A 19,726-nucleotide genomic window follows, 5' to 3' on the forward strand; every position below is an offset into this window, starting at 1 on the left:
ATAATCATTAACAGGCCTGAGCGGTATTCTGCATCATTTTTCTTTCAGTTGATTTTAAGAATTATTACAATGAAACATTTTTGAAAAATCTCAATATATTAATTATAGATATACATATAGTTATTTAGAAATATACATCAGAGCTGGCTTTAATCTTTGACATGTGTTGCTATCCACTTTGATGTGTAGGTCATCTCACCTGTTTTTTCTGTTTTTTTGTTGTTAAAATGTTTAATCCAGGTTCTACATGGTCAGCTATTATGAGCGGAATCACAGAATAGCAGTTGGAGCTCGCCATGGTTCAGTGGCCCTGTACGACATCCGGACTGGAAAGTGTCAGGTAAATAAATCATTGTGACTTCCTCTCCATAAAGTGCGCAAGTTATTGAAAGGAGTGAGAGACCAGCACTTCACCAGTTGATGTGCTGAGCTGCTGGAACATTATGGATAATGCTAAAGGGATCAATAGTTTAATGAAGGACTCAGAGAATATAGACCCCTACTGTCTTTATTCACTGGGAATGAAGAGTTGCCACAGATGGGTTCGTAATAGAGCCTTGAGTAAGGTGGTACGTACTACTCACAAACCACTTTGCAATAAATCTTTTCTTCTTTTAAACAAAGTTTTCTGAATTTCTTATTTTTGCCACATGTTTTCTGAAAAAAATTGGTGATACATTATTTTGATTAGTGGCTAAACAAAAATTAGTTTTCTGACTATGTAAAATGAGATCTTTAGCGATTATAAGACAGTATTCTACTCAGAGTTCAAGAAAGGCAGAAATCATAATGGCATTTAGTGTGGATCTGTAAGGAAACTGAGTCTCTATTTGAAATATATTCCTTTCTTATACTTTTATAACTTTCTCTACTTTTATAAAACTTCATTGTTTATGAGAAATTCTTCTCAGTCTTGATCTTGAGTGCTTTGTTCTCCGAATGTACCAGTTGGGTAGATGGAGCAAGTCTAGCCCCACTTTACATGTAAGTGAATCGAAGCTCCCAGACTTTAAATCTCTATCCCAGAGTCACACTGTTAGTTAATGGCAAAAGCAGGGCTAGGCTCCACCCTGATCATTGTGAATTTATTGTGGTCATTGATAAATAGTTCCAAGTCATAACTTCTTATTTTTCACTGTAGCATCTATCAATGCTGATATATTCAATCAGGAATTAGGAATTGTATTCAACCGTAATATTAGATTGATATATTCAACTGTATTAAAAATTTCCAGAAGGAATATGAAGAAATACATCAGGATGTAGCTAAATTTTAAATTGCCTCTTAAATTTAATAAACTATTAATTAGTTCTCCAAAAGTTTCTCTGGCAGCTTTCTGTGAAATAGTTCTAAGAGATGGTAACAGGTATTGGGGGTAAAAGTTTCAGGGGTCAGACAAGTTTGGGGGTACTGTTCGAATATAACACGTTTCCTTATGCAGGCCTTCTCAGAGGCTCTAAATGCGTGAGTGTGCATTGTGCATTTCCTGGAAGTGCGTGGAATATGCATCATTTGCCACACTGATGTAACTATTGAATATCCTTTGCGTGATTTTTTTTCTTTGAAAGACATTAACTCCTCATTGGTGACTGTATTTCTTTATTCTGAACTCTCACTTTGAGCAATGAAACCACTCTGAATACTTGCTTAAAAATGAAGTTACATGTTGTCTATAACATTCTCTCCTAAGAGAGACACATTCCTCAAACAACATTTTCAGAATCTCTTTTGGTAAATCAATTTTTAAAAATTGGAATGCAGTTGACCCTGAACACCGCCAGGGTTAGAGGTGCAGACCCACGTGTAACTTATAGTTGCCCCTCCTTATCCCTGGTTCCTCCTGGTTCTGCATCTGGGGATTCAACCAACCCTGGATGGTGTAGAGCTATAGCATTTACTCTTGAAATCTGAGTATGAGCGGACCCTCGCAGTTCAAGCCAGTGTCGTTCAAGGGTCAAGTGTATATTATTATTAGCCAACTTGAGAGAAATAAGCCACAAACAGCAACAAGGTAAAGACAAAAAAAAAAGAATAAGGGGACATTTTCAACCTTCTTTAAAATTGAAGTGAGGAAATCATAGAGAGGACACTATGGCCGCCAACAGAGAGAAGAGTAAGACAGCGTGAGCCCGGTGACGAAACCCAAAGAGGAGTGAAAGAAGAACAGCAATGAAAAACTATTGAGAAAACACCAGACTGTCCTGAGCGTACATTTCCTGACAGTTTTTTCCTCCTGTGTAGTCTCGGTGAAGGTCTTGGTAACATGCAAGAAACATGAATAATTTGACTATCTTATACTTTTTTTTTTTTTTTTTTTTTTTTTTTGCTGTATGCGGGCCTCTCACTGCTGTGGCCTCTCCCGTTGCGGAGCACAGGCTCCGGACACACAGGCTCCGCGGCCATGGCTCGCGGGCCCAGCCGCACCGCGGCATGTGGGCTCTTCCGGGATCGGGGCACGAACCCGTGTCCCCTGCATCGGCAGGCGGACTCTCAACCACTGCGCCACCAGGGAAGCCCGACTATCTTATACTTTTTAACGAAATTATTTAAGAAACACTTAGCAGTCAATGAGATTCTTTCTTAACAGGAATTTGTAATGTCATTCCTATTTCATTTTATTTCCTGCACATTATTTTACTACGCTTAGACATTTCAGCCTCCCCGTGATATTTTTCTACCTCAGCTTCTTGATTTTGAGACACCAAACTGTCATTAGTGTTGAACGATGGAATAACCTTTACCTTCCAGTTCTGTGTGAAAGAGAAGGTTACCCTTTACTCTCATCATTCAGAGCATAAAAACAAAGGCTAAATCTCTAAAATCAATCTTAACTACTTTTGCCAGTTACCAGTTTTATCCAGCGACAATGAGCTCTTAAGGGATTCTCTTAATTCTTTTATGGTATTAGTGTTGTAGTGTTTGAAATACGTGAGTCGACAGTTGAAACAGAATACACAAGTATAGTTGGCATGTTCAAAAAATGATATTTTAGAGGTGAATCAAAGGACTAGGCATTTTGAACTAGGAATGTAGTAGGGTATTTTTTGAATTCGTTATTGGAATCAGTGAACAGAGAGAGTGGGACAATTTTCCTAACATGAGCAAAGACATAGAGATATGACATAAATGATGTAGAAGGGATAATTAGTAAATTCACTGGACTCCAGGGGTAGATTCCAATTAGGTGGAAAGATAAGGGGCAACCACCTACATGATGAGAGTCACAAGTGATGGGAAGACCCGCTGTGGCCTGTCCAGGATGCCAGAGGCTGAGGATATGTCCCTGGGCCCAGTGGAAGCAGAGGACCTATGGCTGAGGGAATAGGGGGAGGAACATATAGCTCCCCTGTCATCATCATTAAATTAGTTGGTAAAGGATAGATAGAAAAGTCAAATCTCTTTCCCTTACCTTTTGGCATTGGCTTCTTTTTTTTTTTTTTTTAAATCAGTTTTCTTATGACCTGTTCTCAAACTAGTACAGGCAATTATACAAAACCACAAGATAAATATGCATTCAGTCTGGAACAGGAATTTTACTTATATTAAGAGTTTACAAGCTATCGCCCAAACCTGCCTGCCACCAGTTTCAGTAAACATAATTTTACTGGCATACAGCCATGTCGTTCGTTTAGGGATCGTGTATGGCTGCTGTAACACTGCAGTGGCAGAACTGAGTTGTAGTTGCCAGCAAAGGCCATGTATGGTCGGTCCACAAAGCCTATCAAATGTATGACGTGGCCCTTTACAGAGAAGGTTTGCTCACCTCTGACTTAAGCAACTAGAGGAGGAAGAGTTCACTCATTTAACTGAAAAGTGATTTAAAACAGTGGAGTGTAATATACTGGAGAAGAACAAATAGAAACTTGTGTGGCTTAAATCCCATCTCCATTTCATAAGCTTAAGAATATGGCTTAGGGCTTCCCTGGTGGCACAGTGCTTGAGAGTCCGCCTGCCGATGCAGGGGACACGGGTTCGTGCCCCGGTCCGGGAGGATCCCACATGCCGCGGAGCGGCTGGGCCCGTGAGCCATGGCCGCTGAGCCTGCACGTCTGGAGCCTGTGCTCCGCAACGGGAGAGGCCACAACAGTGAGAGGCCCGCGTACCGCAAAAAAAAAAAAAAAATTGCTTAATTTTTTTGAGGTGAAGTTTCCTCACTACAAAATAGTGAGAGAAATAGGGCCTATTATTGTGAGAAGTAAGGTAATTTATGTAAAATTCTTAGCAAGTAGTATTCAGTAAGTGTTGGTTATATTAAAATAAACTTGGAAATACATGACGTCGCAATGAAATTACATGAATTGTGGAGATTTTAAAGATAATCCTTGAGACCTCAGAATGTTTGTAGGCCGTCAGGGCTAGGACTTCCCACCCCTTAGTTAGGAGAGCTTTGGTGGAAAAGTCGGGCAGCACTGCTGTAGGCCATGTGTAGATTTCCTCTCTAAAGGCAGCTCTTACCTGTGGTGTTGGGCTGAACCTCCACTGATTATGGAAATCAGAAACTTTGAGGCAGTTCAATAGTTAAAATCCTGCTGCACTGCTAACTGCGTTTTTACTTGGCAACTGCTAGCAATTTAGGAATATACCTGACTTGAATTCTGCTTAATTAAAAAAAAAAAAAGTAACTCCTGATGAAGTACTTTAAATTGCATTGGGAAAGCAGCATTCTTGATTAAGCAGGTTAATTAGGTTCCATGAATCCTTAGAGCTACAAGCGTGTGTTCGGTTAAATCAGCAATGCAAATCTTCCCTCTAACAATATTTGCCTTTGGTTTGGCAGACTTGATATTATCTGTCTCTGATTTTCCAGTCCTTTTTGGACACGTTCTTTGTAATAATAACTGCTGGCTCTCTGCAAGATTCTTTTAGGTTCATGTTAGCTAGTTTTTCTTATGAAGTTTGGGTTGTGTTACTTGGTGGTATCTAATCCACTTTGGTAAATCTGGACACTTATTTTCTTACTTTGACATAACGCTACCAAAATGGCAGTGATGTATGAGAGGAAGAAGGTGTGGCCAAAGTCTTATCTAAATCTTATATTAGTAAGAGAATTTTATTATTGAAAATTTTGAGTAAATTCCATAAAGAACTCATTTTTGAAGCCCCACGTTTTCTAGTGCCTGCTACATAGTAGTTGCACAGTAAAATTCATTCATGTTGATCAAACAAAATACCCTGAGTCTTTGGAGTAAAAAATATAGTAAGAAATATAATATGACATGGTAAATGAAAACAAAGTATGCCTTAAGTCTATCAAAAATATATTGTACTTTGGATATAGTTTTATTACGTCAGTAACCCCTCATCAACTTGTTGTTTCTGTATAAAAGATAATAGAATGTCTTTTCAGAAATAGCATAGAGAACCTCTTTCTTGTGAGTCATGAAAATATACCTATATTTCAGTAGTGGACCATGACCAGGCCTGCTGTGGGTCAGATAATGAAGGAAAAAACAGAAGTGAAGATTGATTGTTATAGAATGGTAGTAACTGAGGTCTCACTATAATCCGTTACAGATAGATCAGGAGGTGGATTCTGGAATGCTAACATGTGCCCCATCACGCAGCCTAATGCTGTAAAAAGCAGTGAGCCTGCAGGCTGAGCTCCTCTGGCCTTACAGATTCCTTACTCCACGTGGAAAGAAGGAGGCTACAGGTTATTTCGTCCACTTACTTTACCCTTATCTCCTGGATGTCCTCTGCCCTGCTCCTTTGCTAATGCCATGGTACTGAAAGCAACCCTAAGCTCTCTCTGTTCAGATCCATTTTCACTGGTCTTTAAACCTTAATTTATCCCATCATTGTCCAGCACGGCTTACCTTCATTCTTCAACCAGCAAGACCTCACCGACTGGTCCTGTTATGTTGTTATATACAGGCATCTGCCGAGCATCTAACTAAACTAGTGAGAAAATCAGAAAAACCACAATTACCTTAAAGCAATTATGGAATAGGAGGACCACTGCCCCGTTGCTTTCCTGTCAGCCCCCTCTTCCCTTGTTCCCATTCGTCCTCAACTGCAAAGTAACTTTGAGAACTAGACTTATTACATTGTGAGGAGAATCTATTTCATTCATTAAGGCTCCAGGGCATGGGGTCTACAGCATGTATAGTTTCGGAGACTTCTATTGGGTTAGCCAAAAAGTTTATTCAGGTTTTTCATAAGATGTTACAGCAAAACCCGAACAAACTTCTTGGCCAACCCAATATTTAAGAAAAAAAAAATCAGAGGCCTGCATAAAATGAAACAAACTATAAATACATATATATATTTCATTAGCTTAGCTTCATGGTAAATCCACCTTTCTGGCGCCTTTAAAAAATGCATTTCATAACCCTTACTGTACCTACCTTTGTACTTCTCTGGTCTGTGACACCCCCTCTGTCCCACACCTTCTAGTTTCCACCTTGACAGAGCAACTGAAATCATACACTCCAACACACTAGGGTTGTCGTGCCACACCACTAGCAACGGGCCCCCTGCCCCCTTAGTATAGTTTAGTAGAACTGGTTTCCCTCTCTCTCAAATTCTACCTTCACTTCCATAGCACCACCACCTGACTTGATTTTCCTTTTATTATGTCCTTAGCTAGATTTCTTAATTTCTTGGGGTACCCTAATGTTAATTCTTACCACTCCACTGCCCAGAGTACAGATTTCTTCACTTATCTGTTCTTTTTCCTGACTTTGGCTAAGAATTCATACATTATAATTGACCCCATTTCCTCTGAGCAGGTGAGACAAATCAGGTCTACAGCCTGGACTGTTGGATGATTTGTTGCAAACACAGTGAAGATTTCAAGAAATGCCCCTTTCCCATTACCTTGGGTTTTAGATTATATTGAAATGTCTGACCTCACTGAATATATAAAGTTACTGTGTACTCATAGGGGAAGCACTCCTGGTAAACAAAAATGCTGAGAATAAGTCACATTAAAATAGTGAATATTAGCTCCTTTTTTATTCATGGTTCTATTGAAATTTATTTCTGACCATCCTCTGAATTCCTTATACCCCTTGTAATTTATGTGGCCATCTCAAATTCTTGTATCCATATTTCCGACTCAGATAAATGCAGTTTCTTTGCTGGTATTTGTAGTATACCAAATTTAATATTAAATTCTATTAGCAAGTTATCTATTTCCTTTTATTTATTAAGGAAGGCAGTCTTAGAGCAGATCCTGGAGCCAGACTGCCTTGGATTCAAATCCTTGCTCAGCCCTTATTAGCTTTGAGGCTGAGAGCATTGTACTTAAATTGTCTGTGCTTTAGTTTTTTCATCTATAAAATGGACACAATAACTGTCTTAGCATCATGTTGTAAAGGTTAAAAGAATATATTTATATATAAAGCAAACATCAGCCAATAATAAGTGCTTAAAAAATGTTAGCCATCATAATTATTGTTTAGTCATTGGTTAAATAAGACAAAATCAGTCAGCCCTGACCTGTTTCCTCCTGCTCAGGTATACTTGACTTCATACCAGCTAGATATCCATTATAATTTCTTTTTTTAGGATTTTTTTTGCCACTTTTTATTCCAGAACAATTTGATAAATCTTAAAAGTGGAATGAGTGGAATATCAAACCAAGTAATTAGCAAAGTTAAGATTATACTTAGTATTCTATCCTCAGCCATCCAAGTTTAATAATTATTCTTTTGTCTATCCTGATTTTTCTATAGCATTAATCTATTGTTCTACTGATATATTTTTTAGTAATTTTTTGAAATCATTACAAATATTACTTTTCATGTTACTGCTATATTAGAATCTTTCTGAGTGAAGCTGATTTTTAAATATGGTATTCTCAATTGCCAGCATATTCCAATTTTTGGCCCATCTGTTTGTATATATTTAAAGTCTTATATTAAATAACCACCACTGGGTTTTCTTCAAGGATTTTATTACTGTGTAATTTTCCACATCTGTTTTCTTCAGCATCCTTTTCAAGATAGGAAAGATTAGGTCAGTGAGTCAGCCATTTTATTATTTTCAGTTTCTCATTTGTTAGGCAGCATCATTTTCTTTGTAGTTTCTCTTGCTTTCAACAGGCATAGCTGTGAATGTTCTCATTCTCTCTTATTTGCATATCATTTATTCTTTATCCTTTCATTACTTATCTCTGTTGAAATTCAGTCTAGTTTATTTATAAATTGCCTCTTTGTATAAAATACAAGCCTTTTTATGCTGCTTAGATGATTGCCTTTATAACTCAAAGGAAAATGGTAGTTAGGATCTTAAGGATTGTTGTTACCTTATTTGGAGTTGGTTGAAAATTTTTTCATTCTGCTTCATCTCTGGATCTGGCAAGCTATGGCCAATTCCCAATTCTTTCTTCCTTCCTTCCTTTCTTTCTTTCTTTCTTTCTTTCTTTCTTTCTTTCTTTCTTTTCTTTCTTTTTTCTTTCTTTCTCTTTCCCTTTCTTTCTCAGCATGAAGCTTTGAAGCTTCCTGTAACAATTATTTTCTTACAGGAATTATTTTGTTTTCGTTGGCAGTAATGACCTACTGATACCTGGCCAGTCGAAATTGAGTAATTTCTGTAATTTCCATGCCCTCTCATGAGAAGTCCAGATATAATGCTTGAATGATTAGCATTTACATGAGAGCAAGGGAAGAGGAAGATACATAGTGGCTGGTGAAGGCGCAAGTCAACATCTCTTTTTCTCCGGAAAATGAATGAAATTTATTAATTGCTTCTTCAGATTATAAATGTAATTCATGCTTATTAAAAAATAACCTCAAGCAATAGCAAAATATTTAAAGTGGAGAGTTAAAGTCCACTGAAACCTGCCCCTTAGAGTTAATTCTTGTTTAGCTATTTATTGTAAATACTTTGTCTTATTTCTGTGATATACAAATAATATTATTCCCTCCCCAATAATATAATAGTTTTCTGCAACCTGTTTTATTTTTACCTAACAATGCATCATTTCTCCCTGTGAGTCCATATAGCTCATTCAATAATAGCAAGTAGTGCCTACTATTAGTTGCAAATAAAGCAGGTGTGGATCCTGCCCTCAAGGAGCTTCTATTCAGTGAGAGGAGACAAGAAAATATCAGGGAGTAGGATGATAATACAAAGGGATGACGAGTACCTACTTTAGGCTCTCAGGGGTGAGTGCATTGAGGGGGTTTCATTTAACCCGAGATATGTGACCATCTAGAAGAAGAGCATTATAAGGACAAGGAGCAGTTAGTACAACGACTAAGGTGGGAATAACATTGGAAAGTTCGGGGAACAGAAAACAGACAACCGCAAAGGGCATTCAATTTGTGAGCAAGTGGAAGATAGATTTGAGATGGGGTGTGATAAGAAGGCAGGATCTGATCATGAAGGCTAGGGTGGGGATCTCAGGTTTTATTTCAGTGTGATGGGTTGCCATTAGAGAATTTCAAGTGAGGAAATTATATGATGTTACATGATTTTTTTTTCTGCAGTTTGTTTCATAGTTGATTTCTAGTTTCATAGCATCATGATTGGAAATATATGATGTTTTTAACAATTATTTTTTGCTTGCTTTGCTTTTGAAAGGCTTTTGTTCTTTATTTCACAATTTGGAATCACAAGAGACATAGTACTCTGCAGCCTGAAAAAAAATCTTAATAGTACATCATAGCTAAACTTCCAGGTCAAACACCATTGATCTAACATGTTCTTTACAAAATGTAAAATACTTTATAAAACTATTATTCTGTTGATGAACTATTCACATTAAGTCCAGCTCTGTGTTCATACATACAAAGCTGCAGTGAGCATCTTTATATACTGGTGCTTTTCTTTCTGTAGGATAGATCCTAAAAACAGGAACTGGTTTGATCTGTTTTTACTTTAAAAGATTAATAGCTGCTGAGCTGGGACTAGGGTTGTTACAGTAGTAGTGGAGAAATGTGACACATAAAGGATATGTTTTTTAAGTAGAGCCAACACGTCTTGATGATGGTTCAAATGTAGGGTGCAGGGTGTGGAAAGTTCAGGGAAAGGCAGTGGTGAGAGAAAGGAAGAGTTCAAGGGTGACTCATAGATTTGAGTCTTGAGCACCTAAATGGATTATGGTGCCATTAACGACTGAGAGAAAAGCAGGCGAGGTGTGGGATGAAGGTCAGGACTTAGGTTCTGGACATATTAAGTTTGAAGGGCTATTTTAATCTGTTTGAATGACTACAGAATGTTCTAGTACACAGGTGTAGAATTCATTAGCCAATCCTCTATCAATTAACATTTAAGTCCCCTCCCCCCAGTTCCTCACCATTATAAACAGTGCTACATTGAATAGCCTTATTTATATAACTTTCTATGCCTATCTGATTTTCTTAGGGTAAATTCCTGGATTCACAGTGCTAGGCCCAAAGATTTGTGCATTTGATTATCAGAATGCTTTGAAACTACTTTCCCGCAGTTCATGCGCATCCATTTTTTCATACTTTTCCTAATATTCCTATGAATAACAGAATGACTCTTGAACTGCAATTATTCTCATAAAAAAAAAAGAAACTCCACACTCGGTCTGTTTTGCCTTCTGTATTTTTCATCTTGGACCGTGGACTGTTTATTCATTTATTCATGAGTTATCACTTATTTTATTTATAAAAAAGGAAAATAAAAATAATTTTATGATAACTCTTCTCTGTATCAGACACCGTATTATGTGCAAGGGGTAAAAATAAATAAATATGAACTGTTTCTTATAAAACCCCTCAAGGAATTTATACTCTGATCTGGAAGATAGACATAAACCCGGAGTTGAAATACTGTGATTGTCCTTTCCAGCAGGGCTGTCTAGAGTGCGATGGGAGAACACAGGAGGAACATGCGCACGGGTTTGTTTAGGAGTCTAGGGAGGATGGTCTGAAAGGGCTTTGTAAAGGAGAGGACGTCAGAACTGAGCCATTCACTATAGGAGTCAAGCAGGAAAGGGGAAGGGCGGGGCCATGATTCCAGGCAGAAGGCGCAACACCTGCAAAGCCCAGAAGAAGAAATGTAGTGGAAGCATGCTTATCAAAACCTGAACCTGAGAGGTGTTTTCCCCATTATATGTGAGTGATTCACGTTACAGCAATCTTCAAATTGGCATTACCCTGAGAAATGTACAAATCTTAGGTGAAAAACAGTCATTCCAATAGGTAAGTAGAGACACCTCTTCTCTGTGACTTTTTTTTTTTTTTTTTTTTTTTTTTGGGCCACGCAGCTTGTGGGATCTTAGTTCCCCCACCAGGGATGGAACCGTGCCCCCTGCAGTGGATGTGCAGAGTCCTAACCACTGCACCACCAGGGAATTCCCTCTGTGACTTATTGAATGCTAACTCAGTAACATAGATTTTGTAAATAAAGTTTACATGGTGTTAGCAAAATGTAAAGAAAGAACTGAATGCTGGCATTTTCCATAAATAATATTTTTAGGAAAAGTGGGCTAGGCAAGATATGAAAATGTTTTCAGCATGGGATTCAAATCGTTCTGATGAAGATCAACCAGGTTAATTTTCTCTAACACATTTAATTCTGGCAAGCACTCTAAGGCTACTACATATGGAAAGAAAGCTGACATTCAGGCTCAACAGCAATGTCAGCCAACACACCTATATGAATAGAAGTCTGGAGAAAAATGTCTTCTCTCTAAAAATAACAAAGATTTTACTTCTACTTAAGAGGAGCAATGGGCCTCAGGGATCTGGTGGACAGTAAGATTGATGTTTCTTTAAGGCAGAGTTTTGAAGTTTGAGGCACAGTTTTCACTGAGCAGAAGTCCATAACGCTTATACATCAAGGGTACTTATGTGATGATTGCAAAAATTGCAGTGAGAATTGACTACAGTACTTAGGCCGACACTTTAGGCATTTTCTTCCTGTTCTTTTCAGCAACTGGTTTTATGGCAGGTGCTTCCTATGACATTTCGGGAGCAACAACCAGAAATATGGCATCAGGGGTGATAATAAGATGAATGGTTGGAGAAGACAATGGTTTCCTGACGCCATGTTGAAGAATTACCCAACAAGCTTCCCATTTTAAAAATAAAATGCTATTTAGAGAAGAACCTCTAGGAAGAGAAACAGATATCTGGGACAGTGCTTGAAATTAGATCATCATTTATCCTGAAAGTTTAACAGTTTTTAAAGAATTATTTTAATGGACTGAGTAGAGGTGTATTTTTCTGTTGTCTGTCTTCCCTATCACTCACTGAATATTTCTTATATCCCTGTTATACTTTGAATGGCAGTATTTAAGATTTTTACACCAAGAGAAAAAATTAATTCTTGGTAATATCTATTATTGGAAATACATGAGGTAGAGAGTTCAACTGTTTCCACACCCAACAGTTATTACAAGCATTTCAACATCCTTGCAAAAGTGTTAAGTAGACTGATGAATTTTGGTTCTCAAAATTCACATTTTATCTACACTTCTCAACGCCATTCAATTTCCTTCCTAGCCATTCTTTTTCCTGTCAACACATAAAAAATGAAAATACAAGTGTCTATTGATAGATAGATAGATAGATAGATTCTACATATATTTAGTCCAGGAAATTAAAAAATACTAGGTAGGAGAATCATAGTACATTGAATTCATTCTGGATTCAGTGCCTTGTATTCTTTATATCCACTCTTGACATATAAAGTACTTAAAGTCTGGCATATAGTAGTCATTGAATAAATATGAATTATAAGTACTCTAAAACATATGTAATAGGGACATGAGTCTGTAGTTCATGATAGGTTCTAAAGAAATGTTAATGATGATTCAAAGGAGCTTGTCAAAATTTGATAGCTCCTATCTCAAATAGAGCTCGTCTTGGAGCTTACGTCTAGTCAGGGAGGATACACAGGTAACACAAAAGCCCTCTTATCTGGCACAGGTCAGCCTCAGAAGTTGCTCAGGTAGTCAAAGCTCTTGCTCAAGTGTGGAATCATATAAAATGATATATATCTTAAACACCTCATTTTAAGTTCCATAAAGATAATTTTATTTTCCATCTCTTTTAACGTGAGACCAAGGCCTTTTCTTTCTATAATTGGTCCATTGATTATAGTTCTAGAACATTTTTCTTCCTAAATCACACCAGCTTTGGTTTCTTTAAGTAGATTGAGACATTAAAGATACTAAGAAAGCAGTCTCGGAGTATAATCCTAGATGTTTATGCTTTTACCATTCTTTTACGGTTGTCTCACTTTCACCTAATTTCATGAGTGTGTGTATGTCTATGTCTTTCTAAAGCAGTCTCCCCCCTCTTATAATTTTATATGGTGTTTAATTCAACTACCTGTTTACACTGACAAGCAGAATTACCATAGCTTTCGCTGACTCTGGGTCCCAGAGCTCACCTGGTGAGAGCAGTAGCAAGTGGGCCTGTTAACCGCTGGCATTCTTCACGTGGTGGGCGTCAGTCAGGATGTCTCACAGACGGAGCACAGTGTATCGCCTAACCCCAAGAGTCGGCAAAACTAGAAGTCAGTTAGAGAGATCCTAATACCTTCAATGCATGGTGCCTGGAATTATTTCCCTGGCACTATGAAATGCAGAAGGGAATGAGTACTCATGTGGGCAAGGTATTTATAAAAGAGTAGGGATGACAAAGATGAAACAAATAAGTGCAATCAAGTGTTTCAGTGCTACAGTAGAATGATGTGGCATGCCACAAAGAAAGAAAGGCTGAATCCTGGGGAGGTAGGAGATAAGAACAGGAAAAGATCCACAAAGAAGGTGATATTTGAGCTGAGGCTTTGTGTATGGCGTGGGAGGAGACTAATTTTCTTTTTTCTATTGAAGTATAATTAATTTACAATGTTGTGTTAGTTTCAAGTGCACAGCAAAGCGATTCAGTTATACATATTTGTGTGTGTGTGTGTGTGTATATATATACATTCTTTTTCAGATTCTTTTCCATTATAGGTTATTACAAGATGTTGAGTAGAGTTCCCTGTGCTCTACCGTAGATCCTTGTTTACCTATTTTATATATAGTAGTGTGCATACGTCAATCCCAAACTCCTAATTTATCCCCGCCACACACACATTATCTCCTCTGCTAACCATAAGTTTGTTTTCTATGTCTGTGACTATTTCTGTTTTGTAAATAAGTCCATTTGTGAGCTGAGTCTTGAGTAGGTGTTCCATAGGCACACGAGGAGGAAGAAACCTTTTCAGAGAGAGGATAAAGAGGATAAACAGAAGCACAGAGACGTTATTTAGCTTAGAGTGCATTCCAGGGACTGTGAAGTTTTTGCTATGCTGGGAACCAAGGTTGCAAAGGAGTATAGAAGTGTGACAGAGGAGGAGAGAGAGAAAGCCTAGTGGTTAGGCTGGGGGAGATCACGATAAACCTTGCCTGGATAGATGGCCTCATGGAGTGGAGTCTTGTAGGTCAGGACTAACAAACTCAAATACCCACAGAGACCAAGCAGGTAGCATAAATAAAATAAAGGTCAGCTTTCTTGGTTAATCTTTTCTTTACCCATTTTGATAGCACCATCCAAGAAATATTTGTCTTTCTTTATAACACTTGTCTCAGTAAAACAACAGTGTAAGCCTTTAGTAAAATGCCAACTGATACTGTACTTGAGTGTTAGGGACAGAATTGGGGGGGGGGCAGGGACCGTGTCAGACTGGAGAGCACGTGCTCCATGTGAAGGGATCAGCCATGTCTCAGGTCCTCTCAGTTGGTGCCATGTGGAACTGTGGGCCTGATCTGATTTTTCAAGATAAGCTGAAAATCTGGGTGTTTATTTAAAAACCTCCCAAGTTTTAAATGCTAGTGACTGGTTTTGAAAGTTTTTAGAGTATACAAATCAACACTACACTGAATGCGTAGTAGTGTATTCAGAGAAAGCCTTTGAAGAGTTTCGAGCACGGGAGCAACAGGATCACATATTCCATTTGGGAAGAGCAAGAGTCCAGAGGATGAGAAGAAGACTTGCTCTTTGAGGTTTTGGTAACGATCCAGGCAACCGTTGATCCGGGCTTGAATGGCGATGTGAGTGGCTGAGTGAAGAAAAGAGCAGGAAGCGTAACATACGGCAAGTAGATTATGATAAGCCTTAAAATGCGGCATTTTATATCTATACACTAAATTAAAATATAAATTGATACCATAATGAAACAGTAAAAGCAACATTTTCTGGAGGAAAAAATAAGAATAAAAAAGTATGGGCTAGGTATGAACTGGTAGGGAAGATGGTCACGTAAAAGGAAAGATGTAGTGTATGTCTACATAGACATAGAGAGGGGAGTTTTAAAAATAAAAGAACTATGGAGTTGTTGGAAAGATTGAATACTTAGGATATTTTATTTACAAAGTACTAGAAGCCACAAAAGAGGCTTTCAATTAAAGAATTTATTATTTCATATAACAGAACACCTAGAGGTGGCTGTTGAAGCGAGCAGCTCGATGGTATCGTGAAGGACCCCAGTGTTCGCCTCTCTTTCTCGCTGTCTTCAGTGCGTTGGTCTCTTAGGCTGGACCACCTCAGGATACAGGATGCTGCCACAGAGCCAGCAACCTATGCAGAGGATACCATCCGGAGGCAGAAAGAAGTTTTTAAAGCAAATAGACCATCTGAGAAAGCCTGTTCTTATGTCTCGGTCCACCAAAATTGGATCGCATACTCATTTTAAACCTGTTGCTGGAAAAGAGAATGGAATTGTCATGACTGACTAATTGAAGTTTACTCCTGAGATAGAAGGCTGTCATCTTTCCAGAACACAGGGGGTTGGCCTGACAAAGGCAACCAACATTGCCTCCTCAAGGGAATTCGGTAACATGGCCCTTGGAGTGTTGTAAGATGTGATAAACAGGGAAAGTAGGTTGATGGTAGAGGCTTCAGAACAGATCTGGATTTGTGGACCTGCCCTGCTACCTACTATCTTTGAGACTTTGAACAAGGTACTAGCCCTCTTTCCTCTCCTGTTAAAAAAAAAAATAGGCATAATTTTAGGCCCTCTTAAAGATTAATTGAACGAACATACATAAGATATTTAGTTTCATGATTATTACAGTCTCAGTGCTCAGTAAATGGTAGTAGTGGGTTGATTAATAGTCATCTTTAAAATCCAGTTTTGAGTTTCTGAATTTGAAAGAGACTTTTGGTGTAAGAACAGAACTCTTAATGGGAAATATGTTAAAACAAAGTAGACTAATAGTAACATGACTTTAAAAGAATCAGCTTTCCCTTTATTGGAACAGAAACAGGGAGCTAGAATGGTAAAGTACATGATAAGGCTCAAGAGACCTGGCTGTGTTCCCTTCTCATGTTCCATCCAAGGCCAAGGGCCCCTTCCCTTCATCACACTAGAGGGAGAGGATTGCCCTCGGTTACCTCACACTGTCCCTGTCCCCTCCCAGCCTAATTCATCTTGTGCTCCAGCTTCGGAGTCAGCAGTTAAGCAGACACACTTGAAGACAGAGTAAATGCTTAGAAATAATTTGCATTTATTCCTTGAATGTTTAAATATTTAAGTAATTCTCTGTTGTTCCCTAAAGTTATTTCTTTTTCTTTTTTTTTTTTTTTTTTTTTTTTGCGGTACGCGGGCCTCTCACTGCTGTGGCCTCTCCTGTTGCAGAGCACAGGCTCCGGAGGCGCAGGCTCAGTGGCCATGGTTCACGGGCCCAGCCGCTCTGCGGCATGTGGGATCCTCCCAGACCAGGGCACGAACCCGTGTCCCCTGCATTGGCAGGCAGACTCTCAACCACTGCACCACCAGGGAAGCCCACCTAAATTTATTTCTTAATCTAGACTATTTATTAATGCAGTGAAAGGCATTGAAAACATAGTTCACTTTCAAACAAATGTCAAGAGTAAGAAGACATCTGTATATTGCCCACCACACCAACTTAAATGCTTTTTTCTCATATATACTGAGAGTGGGCCTTTGTAGCCATAAGAAAGCCAGCTACCATAAGCCTGTTGAATTTCTCTGGGTGAACATCCCGGCATATGGCATTGTGACTCTGTTGCTATAATTTATATAAATATGTTGCCAGAGATGAATTAAAACTTATCATTGTAAATCTATAAGGATACAGCTGTAACTCACACGGATTTATTACCTGTAGACATGTATATCAGGCCTCTGGAATTACAGCCTCTACTGTAGACAGAGGTTAAAGAAGAAGGTAACAACTTACATGCCATTATACATTTACAGCAGTTTGTCATTCATCGGTAGTGGTGTGAATACCAAATACAGCAGGTGGACCATCTTTCACCCAACGAAGTCTAATTGGCCAACTTCTGCAAAAATGCTGAACAAAAGATCACCAGATGAGGAGTCAGAAAATTTAGTCTTAGACGCAATTACTAAATTTGTTACTTAAATCCTCTGAGCCTAAGTTTACTAGGTATAAGAATGTTCCTCAAAAACCTGTTATTCTACCCCAATACACTTTGCATGGATTTTGTGATTTTCATTCATTCATTTAGTCAATAAACATTTATTGAGTGCCTGCTATATATCAGGCGCACATCATTTTTTTAAGCTGAAAGAAATAATTTAGTCCAGCATCCTTATTTTTGCAAAAAAGCAAAGTGGGTCCAGAAAGATGAGGTGCTTTACGGAGGATAGGAAAGGGCTTTTGAAAACTGCAAAATTCATACATGAGGAAGTAATTATTCATTGTAATGCTAAGCTAGTATCCTTTGTAGGATGATGTATATGTGTTTAGTTCTCCATGGATGTTTTCATCTCTCTAGGAGTTCCTTTTATATAAATTCTGGGCATTGTCATTTAGCATTGCTCTTTCCAAACCAGGTGACACATCAGAATCACGTAGGAAATTTCAAAATAGATTCCTCCTACCTCAGACCTTCTGAATTAGAATAGAATCTCTGAGGCAGGGACCCAGATATCTACATTTTTATTAGGTGCTCCTAGGTAATTCGAAGGCAGACTGGAGTTGAGAAACTCTGGGTTTACCAAACAAAATAACAGGTTATGTGAGGAGCAAACAATGTTTGAATTATTGTAAACTAGCATTTTAAGTCCCCATGGTTTAGAAAATCAAATAATTTTAATATCAGGAAAAATAGCTTGCATTAGATCTAGAATCACATAGACTGAAATGGAACCTTAGGATGAGTAGAACTTGATTGGGGGGAGGGGTGTTACCATTGAGAAAGCGATGCAGCCACATGAAGGAAAGGTTTAGAGGGGAAAGCCCATCATGATCCGCACCGCCCTGCAAAGATCTTACATTTATATACTACTTATTTACATGTATAACTATTTGTAAGTATTTGTAATCATAATCTATACATCCCTAGATTTGCTTTGAAATATTACATAACACCATAAAATTTTAGTTTATGAGGTTTTAGTTACTCCTTTCTATACCTAGATTTTCATATTGCATTTGAGAATTACCCTAGTACGTTATACCAACCCGCCCTGACAGAGCTTTAAGCAACTACTCTTGGGCACATACAGCCTCCTTTTCTCTCCACAGAACCCTTTCTGATGACTTTTCTGTCCTTCAGATTACAACCGTGGGAGTTTCTACCAGATAAAAGTCACTAACAGAAAACTTGCTTACAGAAGTCACCAGTATCTTGTTAACTGCTTACAGCTTTGTCCCTAATGGGGAGTTTCCTCCAACTACTCAGATACAACACATGATTCAAGATTTCTCTCTCTCTGGATCTCTCTCACAATATGGTAGGGTCTTTTCTCTTGCTACAGCATCCGTTCAAATCATTTATTAATTTAACAAATATTAAGTATTTGAGGAAACTAATGCTTCCTACAGAGACATCCTATCACTAGAAGAACATTTTTAGCTGCCTTTTTTTTATAATACATCTTTATTGAAGTATAATTGCTTCACAGTGCTGTATTAGTTTCTATTGTACAACAAAGTGAATCAGCCATATGCATGCATATGTCCGCATATCCCCTCCCTCTTAAGCCTCCCTCCCACCCTCCCTATCCCACCCCTGTAGGTCATCGCAAAGCACCGAGCTGATCTCCCTGTGCTACGCTGCTGCTTCCCACTAGCTATCTGTTTTACATTTGGTAGTATATGTGTGTCGATGCTATTCTCATTCGCCCCAGCTTCCCCCTCCCACCCCATGTCCTCAAGTCCATTCTCTATGTCTTCGTCTTTATTCCTGCCCTGCCACTAGGTTCATCAGAACCACTGTTTATTTTTAGATTCCACATATATGAGTTAGCATACGATATTTCTTTTTCTCTTTCTGACTTACTTCGCCCTGTATGACAGACTCTAGGTCCATCCACCTCACTACAAATAACTCAATTTTGTTTCTTTTTATGGCTGAGTAATATTCCATAGTATATATGTACCACATCTTCTTTATCCATTCATCTGTCGATAGACACTTAGGTTGCTTCCATGCCTAACTATTGTAAATAGAGCTGCAATGAACATTGTGGTACATGTCTCTTTCTCAATTATGGTTTTCTCAGGGTATGTGCCCAGTGGTGTGATTGCTGGGTCATATGGTAGTTCTGTTTTTAGTTTTTTAAGGAACCTCCATACTGTTCTCCATAGTGGCTGTATCAATTTACACTCCCACCAACGATGCAAGAGGGTTCCCTTTTCTCCACACCCTCTCCAGCATTTGCTGTTTGTAGATTTTCTGATGATGCCCATTCTAACTGGTGTGAGGTGATACCTCATTGTAGCTTTGATTTGCATTTCTCTAATAATTAGTGATGTTGAGCATCTTTTCATGTGCCTCTTGGCCATCTGTATGTCTTCTTTAGTGAAATGTCTAT

At 38.4% G+C, this 19,726-nt stretch overlaps 1 protein-coding gene across 5 annotated transcripts in view; it reads left to right on the forward strand.

Annotated features, from left to right (window-relative positions):
- The window catches only part of WDR7 (WD repeat domain 7), a 365,960-nt gene that overhangs the window by 291,450 nt on the left and 54,784 nt on the right, over nt 1-19,726 (forward strand). For all 5 annotated transcript variants that reach the window (XM_060118461.1, XM_060118464.1, XM_060118462.1 and 2 more), the window contains one exon: nt 241-340. In XM_060118461.1, coding sequence (XP_059974444.1) covers nt 241-340 — 100 coding nt within the window. The remainder of the gene's footprint in view (nt 1-240; nt 341-19,726) is intronic.

The sequence above is a fragment of the Mesoplodon densirostris genome, chromosome 15 (genome assembly GCF_025265405.1).
Source record: "Mesoplodon densirostris isolate mMesDen1 chromosome 15, mMesDen1 primary haplotype, whole genome shotgun sequence".
NCBI classification, from domain to species: Eukaryota; Metazoa; Chordata; class Mammalia; order Artiodactyla; family Ziphiidae; genus Mesoplodon; species Mesoplodon densirostris.